The 22371-nt window shown below is 40.3% G+C and overlaps 2 protein-coding genes across 3 annotated transcripts in view; one reads left to right on the forward strand and one right to left on the reverse strand.

Annotated features, from left to right (window-relative positions):
• RPRD1B (regulation of nuclear pre-mRNA domain containing 1B) overlaps positions 1-580 on the reverse strand; it is a 47278-nt gene extending 46698 nt beyond the window's left edge. The window contains exon 1 of one of the 2 annotated variants that reach the window (XM_072403752.1): positions 371-579. In XM_072403752.1, coding sequence (XP_072259853.1) covers positions 371-521 — 151 coding nt within the window. In that variant the 5' untranslated portion in view covers positions 522-579. Of the gene's footprint in view, positions 1-370 lie in introns of both variants that reach the window. The other variant, XM_072403753.1, reaches the window with a different exon arrangement.
• Positions 581-2651: 2071 nt separating this feature from the next.
• TTI1 (TELO2 interacting protein 1) lies at positions 2652-21190 on the forward strand (the record flags this gene model as incomplete). Its single annotated transcript, XM_072403751.1, is given in 8 exon segments — positions 2652-2673; positions 3009-5264; positions 6035-6211; positions 8150-8283; positions 10606-10746; positions 11272-11476; positions 12912-12999; positions 19179-21190. Coding segments are annotated over 7 exon segments (3126 nt in total). The 3' UTR covers positions 19351-21190.
• Positions 21191-22371: the final 1181 nt, after the last annotated feature.

The following is a 22371-nucleotide window of genomic DNA, read 5'->3' on the forward strand; positions in this document are numbered from 1 at the left end:
AATCAAGGGGGCAAATCTCCCCACTGGGGGCAATGAGGGAGGGTAAATTACCCCAATAGGGACACATGGGAAGCGCAAATCTCCCTGGTGGGGTGATAAACAGCAAAGAAATTTGCTGGGGGCAATGGAGGGGGAGCAATGGAGGGGGCAAATCTCTCCGCTGGGGGCAATAAGGGAGGTTAAATGACCCCAATAGGGACACGTGGTAAAAGCAAATCTCCCTGGTGGGGTGATAAACAGCAAAGAAATTCTGGCTGGGGGTATAACCCTCTTTCTTTTCCCAGAGATACACTACATATTGGCCCCTGGCTGCTCTCCATACACAATATGGGGCCCCTCACACACACACACGCCAGATTCTGGTCTCTACCTCTCCGAAGCTCCCGTTGCCACACTGTCACAATGGCGGCCGCATGCTTCCGGTGATGGATCAGCCACAGGGACAAGGTCTGAACGCTCTGCTGCGAGTTACTCAACTCTGACAGCTTCTTCTCCAGGGCCGACTCCGAAAACGACGCCATGTCTCTACCTGAGGGCCCCGGGCCCAGAGCAAGATGGCCGCTTGACCTCTCAACTCTGGTACACGTCACGTGACTGGCGGCGAAGTGTGGGACGCGTTGCCTTAGAGACTGATTATTAGCCTGGGCGCGCGGCGGCAGCTTGATCACGTCACTTCCGACATGTGAGAGCGCTCTTTCGCCTGCTCTATGGGCTGAGGTGAGCGTGAGCACTGTGTGTGTCAGTCAGATTCACCTGTCAGGGCGGCCTGAGGGGCCACATTGCGAGGGCAGCTTATAGAAGTCTATATGGGGGTTGTATGTTATTGTAATAGGGGTTATTAGTATTATGTGTGGGACAGAATAGGCTGCAGGGCGTGCTGGGACAGTCAGTGCCATGGTACTGGCATTAGAAGAATGTTAGGTTCTTTAGGGTTCTGGGGTGGCCTCTATAATAATTGTATATAGCATGGGCTCTATTTGTAGATCAGGGAATCTGACATTCCCCCAAATATTCCCTGGTTACTGCCATTGAAACACATGGACCTGGAAGATTCCCACTAGGGAATGTCTGATTCCCTGTTTAATAAATAGAGCCCAATGTATTCCTTTCCATAGTGCACAGACCTGAATAGGAAGTTTGCATACCAAAGTCGATACTAATCTTCTGATATCGCTTACATATGTATAATGCTGCCGGTGCTGTCCGAACGTGGTTCTCCATAACCGCCCACCATATCCGGAACTCCCAGGTTGCACCATTCCGGATACCGGGCTGCTTCCGCTCCATTGTTAGGGAAGGGGCTGTGCTACCAGCTCTGACTTACTTGTATTGCAATTTGCCCGGTGTTCTGTTGGGCACACAGCCCGGCACTCAGTAACCCCTGGATGTTTTTGGGTAGTTACTGGAAAGTTGGGTCACAATACAAGGGCTGCCACGGAGATTAAAATAAATTCTTCCTACCTCACCCCATCCTGCACTACGTAGGCGTGAGGTCAGGTGACTGGAAGAAAGCCCCTTTGATCGGTGCTGAGCAGCCCTCTGCCTCCTGGGATGCCCAACGTAGGGGTTCTCATTCAGTCTCTATAGACAAAAGGAGAAGGGTACCCTCCTAACCCCCCTAGCGGTATTCCCAGGTGTGACTGGGTGGATTTTACCAGCAAATAGCAGTAATGACGAGTCAGACTCCGGGTCACTTTAACCTAAAAAAAAACACTTACCTTATTCTGTCACTGTCCCCGCAGGTCCTGGGGACACGTCTGTCTTCTTCGATCTTCAGCGGCGTAATGCAGAGATTCTCCGGGGTATTCCCGGTGACGTTGGTGCATGCGGGAAGATCGGCGGGAAATTCAAATAATTTTGTATTGGATTCAATACAAAATAAATATATTGAGTCTAATACAAATACATTTTCATAAAATATATATAAAATTATATATATCATATAGGCTACTGTACACTTACGTTACATGTTTAACTATTTTTAACAGGTTTTTGTGTTCTTTTTATTTAAAGTTCATTATTAAATTTATTAAATACTGGGCATATTTCCGTGAGGTATGCCTAAGAATTATAGCCTACAATGTAAAATAAATTTTCATGCAAAAAAAAATGTAACGCTTTTTGCTTGGAAATTTGGAGGGAATTAGAACGCTAGTAAAGCATACCCAAACTCAGAAATTTCACTTTACATAAAAGGGTAGACAACTCTTTTATGTCAGGTAACAATTATTTTTATTTTCTTAAGTGCAACACCCTTTAAAAAAAAAAAAGAGGGTGCAGTACCACCCCCTAATAATTGGGAGTGCAAGGCCTCCCGGGATTCGCAACGTAGGTATCTCGGGAGGCTTTGCGCTCCCATTCATTAGGGGGGCGGTGCTGCACCCTTTTTTTTTTTTTTTTTTTTTTTTTTAACCTCTTGGTTTCTCAAGCATATGCAGAAGCAGCCTTTTCATGCAGAAAGAAAGATTTGCCGAACTCATGCATGAGCAGTAAGATCGACAAGTTTTTTTTTTCCAACCTACATCACTTGATCTCGCTCCTGGGGGAGGTGACGTACGAAGAAGGAAAGGAAGCAGAGGAGTAGATGACGTCGCCCAGGAACGGATGCCAGGACGACGCGGGACCAGATGCAAGACACCTCCGGATAGATCGGACTGCCCTGCAGGATTGAAGGTAAGTGTATTTTTTTTTTGTAGTCACTTTTCAGTTTAGTTCCTATTTAAATTGGTGAGAAAGTAGTTTAAAAATAAAAAAAACACATTTGACTTTATATAAAAGCGTTACCTACCCTTCTATATAAAGGTAAAATGATAATTTTGCTTTAATTATTATTAATAAACAGTTTTTATATAGCGCCAACATTGTGTAGCGCTGTACATTGAATAGGGGTAGCAAATGACAGTGACAGAAGAGCTTACAATCTAGGAGACTTTTGTTGTAACTGAATTTGCTTACATTGGTGTTGCCACATTTCATACATGCAATAATCTATCATTTCATCTATTTAGGTTTCATTCATCCAGATTTGGAATGTGTACAGGCTGCTGGATTGAAAATGGAAAACAAAGAACCAAAGACTGACACCCACAGTGCCTTTGAAAGTATCCGTCCACTTTGTGTTCAGCTGACGAAGGAGCAGACGGTGGAGAATGTTCAAAATCTGCAGAAAAAATTAATGTCTATTGAGGTGTCAGCCCTTCAAGACCTACTGGATTATGTTCTGTTCCCTTTGAAATTTTCTCTTCAGACACCTGCGCCAAGAAAAAATGATTTGACGCAAGGTATTCTGCATTGCATGTCATATCTTTTTTCTAAGACTCGTTTAAAAAGTTCAGCAACCCTAAAGGAGATGTTCGATGACATTTTTAGCTGCCTTCCACCAGATCCACAGAAGACACCAGTTCCTGAGGAGCTGAAGCTGGCAGTGGTTATGGCTGTTCACTCCCTTCTTCAGTCCTCAGGGGAGAATGTCCTACCTGTGCTCTATAAACCATCATCGCTGCCTGCAGTAGGCTATTCCATCACCATACTACTTAAACTTGCAGAATTGGAGAAGTCGCGTGAGATTCGGCTGGAGTCTATGAAATGCTTGTCCAGATTGCTGTTTCCGGAGGTCAAGGTGGAGAGTTCTTTGGGCGACCTCTTTGCTTCTTTTCTTCCTGGAGTCTGTACAACCTTGAACAGGATTATTTGTGGAGATTCCAAACAAGGGTACAGGGTAACAACAGCTGCAGTTAAGTTGTGGGCTGGAATCGTCAGCTTGGTGATGTCTGATGAAAGTATAAGCAAAGTTCCTTTAAAGAAACCCCACTATTCATCGCTGCCGACCCGTGTATCAGATCTTCTAGTCCACAGAGATACATTATGGGTGAAAACTTCCGCTACTCACTTGTTGACTCAGCTTGAAAAGATTGTTGTACATTGCAATCTTGAGTTACATTGGAAAGTGAGGCTAGCAGTGGTGGACTTGGCTAATACAGTACTTAAATCTTGCTGGAATTCATTTGGAAATGGTTCTGCAATGTTTTTACGAATATTTGTTGAACATATGAATGATGAAAGGCCTGAAGTCAAAGAGAAAACACATAAGATATTGAAGGAAATAGAAAAGGATGAAATAATTTCACTGACATTAGGGGAGGTGTTGTCAGATAGCCTTCATTCATTATTTGTGTCACTTCCAAGGACCCTGAGTGCTCAAGATGACCAAGGCAAGTTCCAGATCCTAGCACATCTAATTGGATATCTTCAGATGCTTGGTCCAAGGCTTACATTCACGCTTCAATCTTCTGCCCATCTTTATCGGCTCTCCTCTGCCCTTATGCAAATATTAGAACTGGATCCGTGTGAAGTAAAAGTAGTGGAAGAAAAACCTCCCTCTTCTGTTGCCAATCTTACACAAGAGAACATAGAACACACTCAATCTCGGCTAAAAAATTTCCGCTCTTTCAGGGACCCACAAATTCTTACCCTTCTTCATCAAGTTTGCAGGCTTTTAGGGTATTATGGAGACTTTTACCTGCTTACAGATCACTTTTTAGACTTGTACCGAAGCCAGAGACTACCCGCTCTGGTTGTACTGAATCAGCTAGTGTTAGGAGCAGCTGGCGTTCAAATTGAATCTTTCCATAGTGACCGCAAGAACTTTGAACCTGCTGAACTTGTAAATGCAGTGCGTCCAATTTTAGAAGAGTACATTGATCCAGTCAACTGGGATATATGCACTGGCCAGGGTAGTAATGAAGTGGTAGATCAGTTGGCAGATCAGATGGCCTCCATCCAAATTGGTCAGAAGCCTAATTTGGTATTGAGAGAGTTGACCAATAATATCTGGAAGTTATGCCTACAGCTGGAGGGAATTTCTTGCATTGCCCAGGCCCTTGGTCCTAATTTTCGCCAACTTCTTATATGTTCTCTGTATCCCTTGCTGGAGAAAGCTGGTGATACTTCTCTATTAGTTCGTGATACCGCATTATTGGCTTTGGCGCAAGTCAGGGAAGCATGCGGCTACACAGATATTGGTCATCTTGTTGAGCAAAATGCAGATTACTTGGCAAGTGAGATTTCTCTTGGCCTGCGTCGCCTTCAAAGACATGAAGGGAGTGCTGTCAAAGTTTTGCAGGTTTTGTTGGATAACTCCAGTCCCAGTCTTCTTCCAATGCTCAGTGACCTTGTCCAGGACCTGCTTCCAGCATTGGATCAGTCACAGAATGAAGGCGCTAAAATGCTTTTTCCGGTGTTGAATTGTCTTGTCACAAAAATAGGTAATGTAATGCTCTCATTTCACTTAAGTATGGTTTAATAATATAAATAGTATTACATGACCTACTGTGATCAGAAGTTTGTGGAAACCCAACCATTACACCTATGTGAGCTTTTTGGACTTCTAGTGTAGTGCATTCAAGTGTAATCATTATTATGTAAATGGTCTCCACCTGTGGCTTTAATAGCATTCATTCTTCTCAGAGTATTTTCAATAGACATTGAATCTTGTGGCATTTTCAATGAACCCTCTTCACATTGCTGTACACCCTTGCATATACATAGCAAACTTTTACATAAAAATTGGTATTATACAGTGTTAGAAGCTGTCTAGCTGTGTCAAAGTGATCACTCTGTGGCCTGTCCGTCCTCTACATACTTGTTCCTAGCATACATTTAAAGATCTATAGTGACAATATGAGGCACAAGGCTTAGAAGAGCGTATATAAAGCTAGGTACTGGTGACTGATAAGGAGACCTTTTGTTCAAATTGATCCCAAGGTATTCAGTAGGGTTGAGGTTAGGGTTTTGTGTGGGCTGTAAAAGTTCCTCCACACCAAACTCCTAAAGCCATCTCTTTTTAGACTTGTTGATGTAGAAAGGGACTCAATAATTACAAAAGTACAACCTTCCCCTCCCATTCTGCAGTAATGCCGGATCAATTGATAAAAGTGTAACTTTAGTTTCAGTTTAGGAATTGGGTTGCTAGGAGCAGCAGGAGAGGTTCTGTAAACATGCTCCATTTAGAAGTCTTTACTTCTTTGACTTACAGGGACATGGTTTCTTCTACCAGAAGTTGCTGAAGAGCCGTCATTGACTGATGCATCAAATGAGTCCGAGGTGCCTTCTGAAAATATGGCATGTGAAATGAAAGAGTTCCTACTGGATCATATACAGAATTATCGGCTTGCAAGGGGAGAGGTGGAAGAAGAAGATGACGATGTTGCAGGTAACTGAAGTACTAGAAACCACTTTTTAGCATGGCAGGAAGGTGGCTTTAGGTTCTGTTGATACTGAAATATATTTTGTCTCATTTTAGGCAATAGATTCTGGGTTTCCAGACATTTAGAATGTTTTGGCAGGTACAGTGTCTCCCTGAGAGATTTCTAATCCACAAGTTACTGTAGTGCTGATAAAGTAGCATTGTATCTACATAGTCACACACCATTTACCACTTTTATCATAAATTTAGGCTACGTACACACGTGCAATGCTCTTGTCCTATAATCATTTCAGGGCCGATATCTGGCGTGTGTACAGTGGATCTATCATCCAAAGGACCGTACTTGCAAAGCCATGGACAATGAACGATCGTAATGGAAGTGAAGGGGGGAGAGCACACCGGGGTCCCGCTTTGTCGTTTTCTCTCTCCCCTTTCAATAGAGCAGAACGATGCTGTATGTACAGCACTCCTTCATGCATAGTGCAGTCGTTTGTTGAAAGGATCTTTCACGATCCTTTCCATCGACCAATATTGCACGTGTGTTTGTAACCTTAAGCTGCATTTAATCTCATGACAATAACTAGAAGTTGCTGGTAATTCACCGTATTTACGTCTGGCGCTGCCCAAGCTTTACACACCATATATGTATGCTTAAAAACCATGAAACTTTAGAATTTCTGGGAATTTTAAATATTCACTTGTTGTGTAACAATGACAAATGCTGCGATCTGCCTATTTCCTAGAAACCCCCTAAGTTGTATGCAGGGATTTAGTAGACTTCCTTGCGAATTCCCCAATGGTTCTGATCTGTAGATGTGAAGGTTGTCCATTGTAGTGAATTCCCTACAGTGAAAGCAGGATGACCCATCTAATATTGTGACCTAATCGGTCCTTTAATTGTAATTAGAAAAACATTGCAGCTCCATAGACCTATTGCCAGTATCACCGGAGATGTTTATTTTAAAGAAACAGTATTTTTTTTTTAGTCTCCAGCCCTATTTTGCACAGTTGTTACAAGCCCTTTATCCAGCAAACCTGGGATGGACCTGATCCAGGATTGAAAACATTTGCTTTTGATTGATTTTTAGGAAATCCGTGCCAAGGTTTGCTTGGATCATCCAGGTTCCCCCATGATAGTCTATCTTCTCCAGCCCTGAAAAGCCTGGTCTGTATTAAAGGCTGCACCAAGTCTGTCAAAGCCATCCCTATATACGGAAGGGCATTCAGCATTATTTGTCAATTTTTTTTTCCCCAACCTTACTGTCCCTGGTGCATTCCTTTTTATTCGTACAGGTTTATTCTAAATTATTGAGGCCCGGTATTACATGTGGACCTGTAATCTCTTCTCAGCTCTTCTCACCAGACATTAATCTGTCTGCATTTTATAGAAATGCTCAAAGGCATAAGGATGTCACTAGGTCTAAAAAAGGTATTTAATGAAAACTCAAAGGTTTTTAACAACCACACTAATTTACTATGAGCTGTGGACATAGTAAATATAGAAGGGGTTCCCCAAGACCTGAAAGTTATTTCAGGGGTTCCCCGTTGTAAAAATTTGGGAAATCAATATGCCAATGCAGCCTAAAGGGAGGAACCAGGGAAGGCCAAATATAAGGATTTTAAACTTAAACTTTGTTACAAAGTTGTTTTTTAGCAGTTACATTTTTAATTTAGGGAGAAAGTACTTTTAAGTGTTATTTTGCGGAGCTTTCATTGCTTGTGAAAACTTGTGCAGGTACCAAGATGTTGGTCACAGCAGAGCAGCTGCGTGATAAATGATAGAGTAGACAGAGAAAAGAATCAGCTTTGCTTTTTCTGAAATGCTGATATTTTAAGTAAGCAGCCTGCTATGACTTGACAACCTTTCAGTGACAATAAATATCCTTTTCCCCCCATTTTCCTTGTAATGAGATGATGGTATTTACTTCCTTTTCTGCTGTTTAGAAATGTCACCCCCACCGGATGAAGACAAAGAAGAGGAGAAGCCACCTATGCTCACTCATGTAAAGATTTGCATAGAGGTGGCCGAAAAATGTACCCACTTCTTGTCACACTCCAACGTACACATCCGAGTGCAGGTAAGGCGGCTTCAGATGGTGCAATGTCATTCATGGTCATTTAACAAGAATCTGGATTACATTGTGTCGTATAGATAGCAACAAGAAGACAATACGGTACCTTAATATCCATTAGTGGTAATCCACCCCCAGTATCATAATTTATTATGGAACGTTGATAAAAAGAAAAGCTTTCTATGGCTTATACACTGCCTGCCCGAAAAATAGTCAGTATGTACAATTCATCATAGGTATTTATGATAGAGTTGACTGATCCTAAAATGAATGTGTATTGGCCTTGTAAAAATTGTCTGTTATTGTTAGAACTGCAAAATGCAATTGATATTTGTTTTTTCTTTTGTATAAATTGGTGGTATTGCATATTCTTACTGTGTAAAACCATTTTATTTAGCAGGCCGAGCTTCAGGATTTTATTTTTTTTACAGACTCTCTGCTTGCTTCAAAAGAAGGGTGTTTTATTTACAGAGCTCAATAGCTCAAGTAGGAAGTTTTACACATCACACACAGTCACGAGGAGACTCAATTTTATCACCAACCATATTTTCTGCCTACCTGGACTGTTCTGTTTAGATTTAGACAAATTTGCTATAGTTACATTTAGATAACCCTTAAAGCTGAATCCTAGGCCAAGTCAAAATACATTTATCGTTATTTTAACTGCCACAAGACTTTTTGTTCTTGTCCTTCCAATACTAGGATAGACACAGCCCTACAAGACTGTAGAACTAGCCTGGTGCATTGTCCTAGTCTATGAATAGGCAGGGGTGGAGAAGTGACCGCCTGATAAATCATCTCTTTGCTGTTTCAGTTTTTCAGCATGTTCTGTTTGAGCAAATGTGCATGCAGCACACCTGATTGGCTCTTGATGCAGTTCATCCCTTTCCCAATTGGAGTACTCCTTTGCAAAGGAAAACAGGAGGGTGATATCAAGACAAAATCCAGTACTCACACCAGTTGTACTGATTTAGTATTATTGAATCTCCGCCTTTGTTTCCTAGTTGTGCCCCTGTGTTGTCACAAAGGGTTCTGATGGGGACTATAGGTGGCAATTTCACACATTACACAGGCATTTGTCTACTGTTGTTAACATCAGGAACCCCTTCCTGAGATATTCCATTCAGCCATCTTTGGAGTTGGGGAAGTTGTAGCAAAGAGGATATTGGATGTTAAGCAGGGATGTCCTTCAGCAAAGGTCAATGTGAAAATGAATTTTATGTAGAAACAATTGCATTTTCAAGGGTTTACGTCATGTATAATCCCCATTCATACATGTATAATCCCCATTCATTGAGTGCATTGCCCATCGCTGTCCCAAGGGTTTTTGTCCTGTGGCTTCTGTCTACACCAGAGGTAGCAAACTCCGGATACGTCCTAGCCAGTATTCCAGTCCGGCCTAACACCCCCCTAGGTATTTATTACTGGATCTGACCTAATTGAATTGTCGCGTTATCGCGAGTTCCCGCCATTTCATTGGGTTCCTGCACAGTAACCCCAATTATTATGTCTAAAGAGCAGAAGGAACGCGCAGATATCGGTCTCCGGAAGGTTGACCTCAAATATTGTGTCTTCAACCCTGAATGGACTAACGAAAATTTCTGCATCCTGCGCGTCTACAAAGCACTGTGTTTAGTGTGCAATGACACCAACAGCACTTTCAAGCGGTCGAATCTCTAGGGGCATTTGCATGCCAAGCACACGTACAGAGACTACACCGAGGATGAGCAGAAGACTGAGGCTGCTCGCTTGCAGTCACGGTTGGAAAAACCTTTCCTTGGACACCTTGTTTCCTCTGGCATAGTGTGCCTTCTTTGTTTGCCCACCCCTGGTCTACACCAATGCGCTAAAAAAAAAAAGTAGGACTGATTCCCCCCCCACAGCGTGTTCGGCCTTCCTTTAGAGCATCTTAGGCCAGGACTGTGGCTCAGAGGTTGGCACTCTGTCCTTTGTAGGACTAGGTCCCAGGTTCCCCCAACACACTATCTGCACGGAGTTTTGAGTGGGTTTTCTACGGGTACTCTGGTTTCCTCCCATTTTTCAAAAACATGCAGTTAGGTTAAATGGCTGCCCCCCAAATTGACCTTAGACTGTGGTAATGACATATGACTTTGGTAGGGACATTAGATTGTGAGCCGCTGTGAGGGACAGCTAGTCACATGACTATGGACTTTGTACAGGGCTGCCTAATATGTCAATGCTATATAAATGTAAATCTGTATAAATATGTAACACATCCCTTACATTAGTGAATGGTGTTTTATGACAGATGATGTCTAAAAAGTCAGGTCTTCAGTCACTTATTGCATGTTTTTTTTTTATGTACAGGCCCTGGATACTTTGCGCCTATCCTTGCTACCCACGCGTTCACAGAGAGACATACTCCTGCCCATGGCATATAAAGCTTGGCCATCTCTAGTGAAAAGACTGACACAGGATGAACCGCTGGTCCTTCTGCGAGCTTTTGAGGTAAATAAATCCTATTAAGGTTCATTTACACTTGACATTCTGATACAAACAATTGCATATTATTATATGAAACAAAGTTGCTTTTTTTTAAAGCAACACTCAAAGGGTTAGTAAGATTATATATAGCAGAAACATAGTTGGGGCAGAGGTAAAAAGGTTGTAAAATAGGAACACTTTAGGATTTGTGACTGATGTAATTGACGTCACTACTTTGAAGTATAGGTCAAAGTAATATGCAGATGAATGAAACAGACCTCCATTGACAGGGACTGCTTCTGCAGCCACTCCTTTTAAACAATAACATTTTTGACAGCTAGAAATTGTAAACCCCATATGTGAGACTGACTAAACTCAGGCTTAAGTGAAGTCCCATTGGATGTTAATATACTGTAGTGAAAACAGCAAGTTGTAAAATAAAACACATGTTAGTTTAAGGTAGTTAACCATGTCTAGGTAATTTTGAAAGCCCGGTAAATCACTTTACTACACTGCTATCATATTATAAAATGGCTTTCCCTTTTTCAGGTGTTGGTGTCTCTTACGTCTTCATGCAAAGACTTCCTGCGGCACCGTATGTGCAAGGATGCGTTTCCTGCCTTTTTGACGTACCTGCGCTCTCAGGCACTTGTAAGCTGTCATGCTGGGGCTGTGTACAACCACATGTTGGGCTATAAACTCCAGAAAGCCATTCTAGAAGGCTTGGGAAAGCTTTGCTTGGATTTAGATTTGGGTGAGTCAGTAGGTCAAACTCCATTTAAGATTTCATGTAAACATCAGTGGATTTACATGCTGATCTTTGGTCGCCCATTGTATTTAAAAAAATCTGTGTAAGAAAGTGTTGGATTGAGGATGACAAATAAAAACCAACTTAGTGGGTAAAAGAAATCTATAAAAGGATGTAAATACGCCTCTTATCCACTGCTGGTTCTTAATATTTACGATTGCTAAGAGTAATAAATTTGACACTGAATAAATGTTCACACTGGTCACAAGGTTGAAGTGTGTTTAACACTTCCTAATGCCAGGAAATCTCTGCCTGGAACTAAACTCAAAACTCCCCCAAAAAAATCTGCTTACCTTCAATCCCGCAGGGCAGTCCAATCCATCCGGAGGTCTCTTCTGTTGGGTCCTGTCAAATGTGGAGACATTGGTTAAGAACCAGGTAAGTAAGTGACTGGGAGGCTGGCAAGATTCCAACTGATACAAAATGCAGGCTTATTTCCCTATTCAGTATTGGGCTGTGGGCACTGACTTCTTTGCGGAGAGGTTTTTATTTTAGTGACAGAACTGCAACTGCCAAAGATAATCATAGTGAAACTAAGCATAGACAGTAACCTGAAAGAATTGTCCTTCAGCCCATCAGTTACGTCTGGTTGTCAACATGATCTGTATACAGAAGGTTCAGGCGGCTGTAATTGATGGTTCAGTGTTTGGGGGGGGGGGAATTGAATAATGTTCACCAAACTAGCAACTCGGTCCCTCTTTGTTGTTGGCCCAAACACCCCTTGATGAGCACTTTCAGGACTATGATCAAGCCAATATCATAATTTTCCTGCATTTGTTTGGTTGATTCCCCTAAACTATAGTTTGCCTTTACCCAGCCATACACTATGCAATATGTTTGATTAGATGAAAAGATTATCTAACTGGTCAAAAGAAGGGGTCTTTTCTCTAACATTGTAATTGATATTTTGGCATAATGTTGATAAAAAATTGGTCAGGCAAGAGTTTGTTTTCAATTGTAGGCTGATTGATGCATTAACTTTTAAGCTATGATGGTAAAATGTATTGTAATTTAGTTGGGCCACTCATAAACCTGTCTGTCTGTTCTGACTGAATAATCATGTCCCCTTTCATTTATTGAAAATATAAAATGATTGGTTACTACAGGGGTTTACTAGTTATATGCCATGTATGGGGATTCATAGTAACTGCCTGACGTGCATAAGGGTTTACTTATATTTGTATGTGAATACCAGTCTGTAAATGGAAAGGCAGCATACAACCAATTAAATTATAAGCAAATCAAAGTAGATTTGATTTGTCTGACACCTCTATATGAACTCTAAGTCTTTCCAGAGATTCCTAGGAATATGTGTATGCTGCAACGGCTTGATATTCTATATGTACTGAGCCATCAGTGAACTTATTGTTTTGTCCCCTAGGAGACAACAATATACTGGAGGTGATTGATTCTTGCATGTTGTACCTGAGTGCCCGACAGCCAAAGAAACTACAGGAAGCTGCAATCAGGTGAGCGTTTTGGCTTTTTTATCCCAATCATATTTTTTTATGTGTCCATGTTTCCTGTGTACTTCCAAATTTGTACACCCATGTACATGAACAGCATATTAAGAGCTGAGCACATTTATTTGGTAAGCTGAGCCCCAAAAAATAGGCAGACTTCTTCCTAATCACCAGTTTTGCTTCTAGACTCTTTACCACATGACTCACCAAGCTTCCAGAGCCTCCAGCAAAGATAACAATAAGCAGCAATGGCATCATCAGGTCTCACCCCAAATCTTCTGAAATTAGCAGTAAAAAAAAGTGCCTGGACAGTCAAGTACCAGAAAGTGCACTGCCGTTTTCAGCAGGTATTCCAGACAAAAGGTAGATTTTTAACATGTTCCTTGGATATCTTAAACACATCTGGCTGTTGCTGTAACATAGAAAACATTACCTTTCAGCATGTTCGTTTCCAGTAATGGCGGCCCCTTTACATTTCTCTTGATAATCACTTTACCCCCCTAGCGGTAATCCCGAGTGTGACTCAGGGTGGCTTTTACATGCAAAAAGCGGCAATCCCGAGTCACACTCGGGGTAAATTTAGAAGCCCCTTACCTTTGCCCTGCGCCCCAGCGACGATCGGATGGTCCCGCTGTGATGCCAGTCCGTCCGGGGGGCGTGGCCGGGCGGGAAATTGAAAAGCAGATTACTGAGTAATCTGCTTTTAAATACCAACCGGGTCCTGGCCATGCCGCTGCTCCCATCTCCAGAGAGATGCAAAGCATGGTTTTTACAGTACAAAAACACCACACAACATGAAATAAAAATAAAAGTACATTTTTATTTTATATTTTATTTTAAGATTACGTTGTCTATTATTTCATTATTTTTTAAAATTATTATTTATAATTATGTAGTATATAAATAATAAATAAATATAATTATCATACCTGGGAGTTAACTCTAAAAATTACAGGCCCACAATATAAACAAAAATTTCTATGCAAAAAAATAGGATCACATTTTGCATCAAAAAACTGACAGAATTAGAACGCTAGGGGGGATAAGGCACCAAAAATCATGGACTTCTGCTCGCATTAGTTTCTCCTCCTCATTCAAAAATATGGAGTCTGAGATGGTCATGCAAATATGCAGTATGTGTGCCAAGAACTGTTTTTTCCAGCATCAATATGATAGGACGAGACGATGTAAAATGACTTCAAATCTCTAACCACCCAAAAACAGCTGGGTGGTTACTGAAAAATGCTGGGTGGTGCACCTGGCTAAAAGGGCCTGGGGAGAACTGATGGTCCCAGATGAGAAAGATCATTGGTAGGGTTCCTAGAAGCAAAGGTAACAAATGATTGCAAAATCAGCAAACAGCGTGGGCAGGCAGTGGGAAAAGTTAGTATAATCCTGGGTTGTATCGTTTTGAGGGCTCACTAGCTGGACAAAGAAGAATTTGTTGGCTTCTGGGAAGAACCCTCAAAACTAATCTTGCTTTAAATCAGTCAACAGTAAGTGGATTTGATCATACTTGGGACATAGACCACAGGTTTAAAAAAATCAAATCGGCAATAGATGGTAGGGAGACCATTTCGTCTTTCTCTGCCATCACTCTTATATGTTTTGTATGTTTAATTGCAGTAAATATGTTTCCATCTAAGGAGATTTGCCTGGCACATCTGAAAAGCCTGTTTTTGTTTTAAATGCTGGCTTGCTGTAGCTTATAACACTGTAGACAAAATGAATTCTGAGATTCTTTTAGAATACTGTACAGCCAGTAGGTCCCAAATGATGCATAGATGCAGTTGGCTTGCTAAACAAACCATTACTCAACTCGGTAGGCACAGATGATAACGTGCCTTACTTTATTGGATTATAGCAATTTCAGCTCATCCGCATAGTTTAATAATCCTTCTGGTTCTAGAGAAGAACACTTATTACAGATGGAGATAGTACTGATCATTTTCTCTCTCTGATAAGACAGCTGCGTGTAAATTGTATGTTCAAGTTTGAAGGACTTCATCTGTGATATTTAAAGCTTTATATTGATATAACTGGACAAAAGAATAGAAGTGATGGGTCAGTTGTCTGCCTTTTATTCTGGAAGGTTTAATGCTTGTTCTATTATGTACCCGTGGTATGTTGTATCATTAGTATGTCACATTGACCCTGTCGAGATAGGAATCTAAAAAGACGTGAGTGGAGCTGTTTTCTGAACCGTACTTCAACCGTTGAAGTTAAAAAAAATACAGCAGAAATTATATCAATATAAGAGCTGTAAACTTCACCTTATATTGTCGAGTCTCTTATACAGAAGACATGGAGATCAGGCTTGCACAGATATGTTTTATTTTTCAAGGAGGTGTAAAGCCAACTTGTTTCTGGGCAAATTAAATCATCTTCTTCAGGGCTGTTTGCCTGGAACCATTCTGCCAGAAAAGAACTCAAAACCATCTTATGTAAACAAGTCCATTTGTTTGGGTAAAAGGTTTATATTATTAATGCTAACAGACAGACATTGTGGCAGTGCCAGGTGGTGCACCCATCTAAAAGAGTCTGGGGAGAACACTGTTTTATATGAAATGTTTTAAATATTTAATTTAACCCTAGAAATATTTGTTCCAGAAAAATGGCCTTCATGGAAACTAAAATTTAATTGGCCCAAAATGCATTTTATTTTATACAATAAACAGATCTGTGATCAAGATTGATCTTCATCCCTTTTATCGTTGAGCTTTCACTCTTGGATGTAAGGTTGAATGTTCGCTATACTGTTTTTAAATTCTGTGTCATCTTATGTTAGGGGTCTGGCTTTTGCTCACATCGAGGAAGTTTTACATTTCCATACAAGTCAATGGACTAAGTGGATCACATGCAGGTCAAAAAAAGGTTATATGCACTGGTCAATGAATTCTGAATAATTTCAGAAACATCCTAAACTGATGCTTTCAGCACTGTATATGTATGTATTAATGTGTGTGTGTGTATATGAATGTGTGTGTGTGTGTATGTAAGACTTTTTTTTTTTTTTTTACAATCACTTTATTTCAGGGGCTCAAAAGTAATTGGACAGTTGACTCAAAGGCTATTTCATGAGCTGGTGTGGGCAATTCCTTTGTTATATCATTATCAATTAAGCAGATAAAAGGCCTGGAGTTGATTTGAGGGTAGGTGCTTGTATGTGGAAGATTTTGCTGTGAACAGACAACATGCGGTCAAAGGAGCTCTCCATGCAAGTGAAACAAGTCATCCTTAAGCTGCAAAAACAGAAAAAACCCATCCGAGAAATTGCTACAATATTAAGAGTGGTAAAATCTACAGTTTGGTACATCATGAGAAAGAAACAAAGCACTGGGGAACTCAGCAATGCCAAAAGACCTGGACGTCCACAGAAGAGACCAGTGGTGGATGATGGCAGAATCATTTCCATGGTGAGGAGAAACTCCTTCACAACAGCCAACCAAGTGAACAACACGTAGAAAGGCTAGATTGGACTTTGCTAAAAAAAAAAAAAAAAGTCGAAAAAAGACAGCACAGTTCTGGAAAAACATTCTTTGGGCAGATGAAACCAAGATCAACCTTTACCAGAACGATGGCAAAAAAAGTATGGAGAAGGCATGGAACGGCTCATGATCCAAAGCATACCACATCATCTGTAAAACATGGCGGAGGCAGTGTGATGGCTTGGGCGTGCATGGCTGCCATGGCACTGGGACACTAGTGTTTATCCATGATGTGACACAGGACAGAAGCAGCCAAATGAATTCTGAGGTGATCAGAGACATACTGTCTGCTCAAATCCAGCTAAATGCAGTCACATTGATTGGGAGAAGTTTCATAATACAGATGGACAATGACCCAAAACATACAGCCAAAGCAACCCGGGAGTTTATTAACCTCCTGGGCGTTTCATTTCTGTCCGTTTTTTTATGTCTAAAAGCGGCACATTGTTTTTCACGAAAATTTATTTTACTGAATAATATATAGTATAAGTATGAAAAAGTTTGAAACACAAAATCATGACAAAATAATAAATTAAATTAATTCCAACGTACTGCTTTTACACATGTAAATCCACTGTATTGCATACAATACAGTTATTTTGTATTGAATGCAATACAAATGGATTTGAATTTCCCGCCCTGCCGTCAGCGTCCTCGCCCACCGACATCACCAGGAACTCCCCCGGTGATTCATCGGGTGCAGAGGAAGCCGGCCGGAGGAAGAAAGAAGACCGACATCGCAGAGAAGGATGAGGTGGGACGCCGGCGGATCAGGTAAGAAGCGATTTACTATTACTTTCTATAGGTTTATCTAACCTGAGTGTGACTTGGGGTTACCGCTTTTAGCATCCTTTTTCTACCCCTCGGGGTTACCGCCCAGAAGGTTAAAACAAATAAGTGGAATATTCTTGAATGGCCAAGTCAGTCACCTGATCTGAACCCAATTGAGCATGCATTTCACTTGTTGAAGACTAAACTTCGGACAGAAAGGCCCACAAATAAACAGCAACTGAAAGCCGCTGCTGCAAAGGCCTGGCAGAGCATTACAAAGGAGGAAACCCAGCATCTGGTGATGTCTATGAGTTCAAGACTACAGGCTGTCATTGCCAGCAAAGGGTTTTCAACCAAGTATTAGAAATGAACATTTTATTTTCATCTTTTAAATTTGTCCAATTACTTTTGAGCCCCTGAAATAAAGTAATTGTGTTATTAAAAGCCTTTGTTCCTTTTTTGCAATCTTTTTGTTCAACCCACTGAATTAAAGCTGAAAAGCTGCAGTTCAACTACGTCTGAGTTGTTTCATTTTAAAATAAATTGTGGTAATGTACAGAACCAAAATTAAAAAAAAGTTGTCTCTATCCAAATATTTATGGACCTAACTGTATATCTTTTATGTATGTATTCTGTATTTTTATGTATGGATCCATAAAGCAGCTGCACAAATTAATCTATTAGATACATAACCCCACTTCCCTATCATCCAAATGTTATAACTATATTTTCCTATTCTTACGATAACGATGCATCCCTTCTCAATGGGTCCACAATTCTTGAATTACACCATAAAATGTAAAACAACCTGGTTTTCTTTCACTACTAGCTTTGTTGCTCCCAATCATATTTATGCATCTATCAATGATGAAAAGGTCACTGACCCAGAAGAAGTTCCAGGTTATTGAGAAATGATGAGGATGACCTTACTGAAGCCAGCTAATTCAGAAATGAGTCAAAGTTCTTTCACTATTATTGTCCTGACATGCTTCCAAAAAAAAAAATGTATTCTATGTTGTATTGTATTCTGTGCAGGGTGAAGCTACACGTTCTGTAGGCTAAGTACCTTCTCCATGCTCCCATGTGGTTGCACTGGTTCCTAAGCACCCAATTACTAAACACCAGCGCTGTCACATAGGAGTAAGGGGAGTGTCACATGCTCCCCAATTTTTTGACATATGCAGTTATTTTACTTAACTCCTGGTAGTACATAAAGTTAAAGTGGAGTATAAACTGCTGTAAGGGTTAGTGGTTAACTTAACCTAAATACCTAAGATTTGTTTTTATTGTAACATGTTAAAAACATAGCAAACACTCATGTATATGCTTTGGCTTTTACAACCATAAACATTCAATCTCTGAATGAGCAGAGACTACGCGTTTCGCAAAAACAGTGTCCACGTCTTCAGAAGATCCAGAAAGTTTCCTGTTTTTTCCCCAAAACAGGAGTAAGCTATAGATGTTTAATTTATATTGGGACCCCCGTCAAGGGCACAGGTAAACTAATGCCAATCATAAATTTCCATGCATTAACAGCTGTAAATTAAAAATGTCTCTATACTTGATAGGTGCTTAACTTTTTTATCTTCACATATTAATGAGCAAATGACAAAACCAACAGCCCTTCACTCTGGCCTGTCTCAGTGGGAACTCATTGTGTTACGCAACCGGCGCTGTTTCCGCGAAACGCGTAGACACTGCTCATCTAGGGATTTCATAATTATTGTTGTAAAAAAAAAAACATATACATCAGTGTTTGTTTTTAACATGTAACAATAAAAACAAGTTTCTTGTTTTTTCACAATAAGTTCTACACAGAGGGACAATTTCCAGAGACTACAAGAACTTGAATAATTACGTGCCCCTGGACATTTAGGCACAGCTTCAGACTGCCAACTTATTCTGTTTCTTTTTATCTCCCTATAGGACGTTTCTGTTTCTTTCCAAACTGGATCCAGACATTGTTTGGTTGCATTTGTGTGAATGGCAAAGCCCACCACAACCACCTCACTTCTGCTTGGTACCTGTTCCTTGGAAAGCCAAACCCAATGATGAGTATACACAGAACATTCAACTCCTGCTAAAAAATCTGCAGTGACATTACATGGTAACCAGTACCAACTGCCTTTATTTCCAAGGACTGCATGTACATCACCTGCAGGCAGGCGATGTGGATTCTGCAAAAAGCAGGAGGATGACCCACAGTGTTCTTCCTATAGGAGAGACAGATTGAAAGCAGCACACTGACCGAATCGGCATTGTTCAGGAAAAATTTCTTAATACCTTTAGTGGTAATTGTTCAGATGTATCTAAACCAAAAACTATAAAAAATGTTCTATTCCTTCAATATATTCTTCTTCTGTCCCTTTATTTTCTTTCACCTGGTAATACTTGATGACCCTGGGTGTCTGATTCTCTGTGGCATCTGCTGTCATTAGAAGAAAATAATACAGAGACAAACTTTTTCTTCATTTACAAACGGCTTCTTCATAACCATGATAATAGACTTGAATAAAACCCAAGGAAATGAACCTCACATAATTACCAAAATTTACAAAAATGTAATATTGTACTGTGCAAGAAGGTAATGCTGCCCTCAGATGCTGGTATTACTATATAGCATAAATGACTTCTTGACAGCATTTTGAGCAACTTTGCCTCACGTTGACATCAACTTGGTAAAATTTTAACCATGTTTTTATGTAAAATTGCAAGATGTTGCAGGTTTCTTTACACAAACTGTCTATTTCTAATACCCTCCCACTAATTCCAATCAAATGTTTCAATTTAGCCATTTCTTGGAGGATCATAATTAAGTTATAAAATTCATTATGTTTAGTTTTACCTTTTTCATCAAGTATTCTTGGATATGGTGTTAAATTCATAGATGACACAATGCCTGTGCATGCAAGCTGTGCATGCCCCTAAAGCAGCAAGACACCAGACTGTTACATTTTCACCACTATGGTTCACACTTTTCTCCTGAAACGCTGTCTTCAGTTCAGCAACTTTTATCATTCATTGATCAGTCAATGTCTTGTTCTACACAACCTAGTTTTTGCCTATATGGTATTCATGTCATAGTGTTCTTGAAAGGTCATGGCTTTTTTATTTTTTATTTAATTTGTACGCACTTTCCATGCAACGTAAGTAAGTGAAATCTCTCTTTTTAAACGTACGCACTTTGATTCTGTTGCAAGGATTATATTCTACAGCAGCCATTCTGAACCATTAGTACCAGGTGTCAGGGGTTTGTTAAGCTGTTGCTGTTTGTCCTATAGGTTGTTGCCTGCATTGTTCCAGGACTAACACCACGTGGCAGAGCAAGCTATATAAATCCATGGACATTTTTACTGCCTGTAAAGGTGGCAATTTGGCACTTATGTATGGGGTAGAATGGAGGGACATTCTTCCCACTAGCAACCAATGCAAATAACATTTTCCTATAGATTGATTAAAGCAAGGTTGAAAAAGTCTGTTCTTCATGGTAACTATTGGGGGACTTTATCAACAAAGTGTCAGCTCTTGGGCTGGGTTTGCTGCGACATCCAGTCCTGGACAAATAGGTAGTCATTTGAATCCTATGCCGTTGTAGATTACTATTCTTGCAGCAAATTGTTTTAAGTTTGAATAACTTTACAATATTATAAAATTCCTTGCCGAGGCAAGACAAACCTAGCGTGTGAAGTTATTCATTAATCCGACCTGGCAGATTAAACTGATCATGAAAGATCATTTCCAGGAGCAGAAATCCAACGTCTGTCCCACGTCTGAAAAGGGCTGAGCTCCTAGGCAGGCTCTTGTCATGGACATGTAATCTGGAACACTGTATTCTAATTTTATGGCTATGTGGTAAACCTAGAAGTGTACTTAGTTTTTCTATGTGGCAGATTTGCATTTTTATGAATTTTGAGAATAAATATACTATTTAAATGTAATGTGTCCTTTATTTAGGTATATCCCCTTCACCTGTAGGCAATATTTGAATGAAGATCTAATATTTGCCTGTTCAGAAAGTCAGCAGTTTTTATGAGGTGTCCATTCCTTTTCATATGACTGCATGGAGAGAGCCGAGGCTCCGTGTTCTCCATTGCATTGTGGTTTGAGGGAATTAACTATGTTCATAGGGTTTTATATCTGGGATAAGTTTATTTCCCTAGTGCTTGAACTTGATGGGCCTATGTCTTTTTTCAACCTATGAATTAGTAATATACAAAAGAAATTTCTGATCAAGCGTTATTTACTTCATCAAAATGTTCCTCGCCTGGACAAAAAGCAACCACTGAAGCCAAGGACCATGAATCTGCACTGTATAGAATTTTAGATATGCCTTTAGTAAAAGCCAAGAAGAATTTTTTTTGGCTGAAGCCAGACTAGATTATGATGATGATCAATTCTAATTGGGTATTAACATTTTCTTTTACACAAGAATAGATGTATTATATATATTAGGAAACACAACAATTTATATTCATAGATCACATAATCTGAAATTCACCAAAGCTCGCTTCCATTTTTAGTCCAAGTAATTTGTAATGCTGGGTACACACGTGCGATATTTGTTGTTGAATGTTTCACAATCGCTGTACACACAGCACTATTCTGATTTATGGAGAGGGGAGGGGTAGAACGAAGGAACAGCACCCTGCTGTGCTCTCTCCCCTTCACTTTCATTATGTTCGTTCGTCTGTGGATCCGCTAGGACGGTTGGCTGGGCGACAAGCACTATACCCACACGTTAGGTTCTCGCCTGATAACCGTGAAGATGAGCAAGGACAGACAGTGTCCAATATGAACTCTTAGCATGTGTCACAAAATTAGGAAACCCACCGAGTTTATACTGGGAAAAAAAGCTTGCTTAAATATTATTTTTTATATTATATTTCAGGAAGTAAATGGATGACTATATTAGATAAAATTGGAGGTGTTCCCTTGCCAAAGCAAAATTGCAGTAACAAAACACAGCAAGATGCAACAAAGAATGTTAGCTGATTTTTTTTTTTGCAAAATCTCTTTTACTAGATAAAGCTGCTGTGAATGAGATCACTTCCATGTTTCTGACCTTCAGGTTGTCCCAACCCAGTGGCTCTGAGCTGAACCGTAAATTCTAACATGTATG

Source organism: Pyxicephalus adspersus, chromosome 3, assembly GCF_032062135.1.
Source record: "Pyxicephalus adspersus chromosome 3, UCB_Pads_2.0, whole genome shotgun sequence".
NCBI lineage: Eukaryota > Metazoa > Chordata > Amphibia > Anura > Pyxicephalidae > Pyxicephalus > Pyxicephalus adspersus.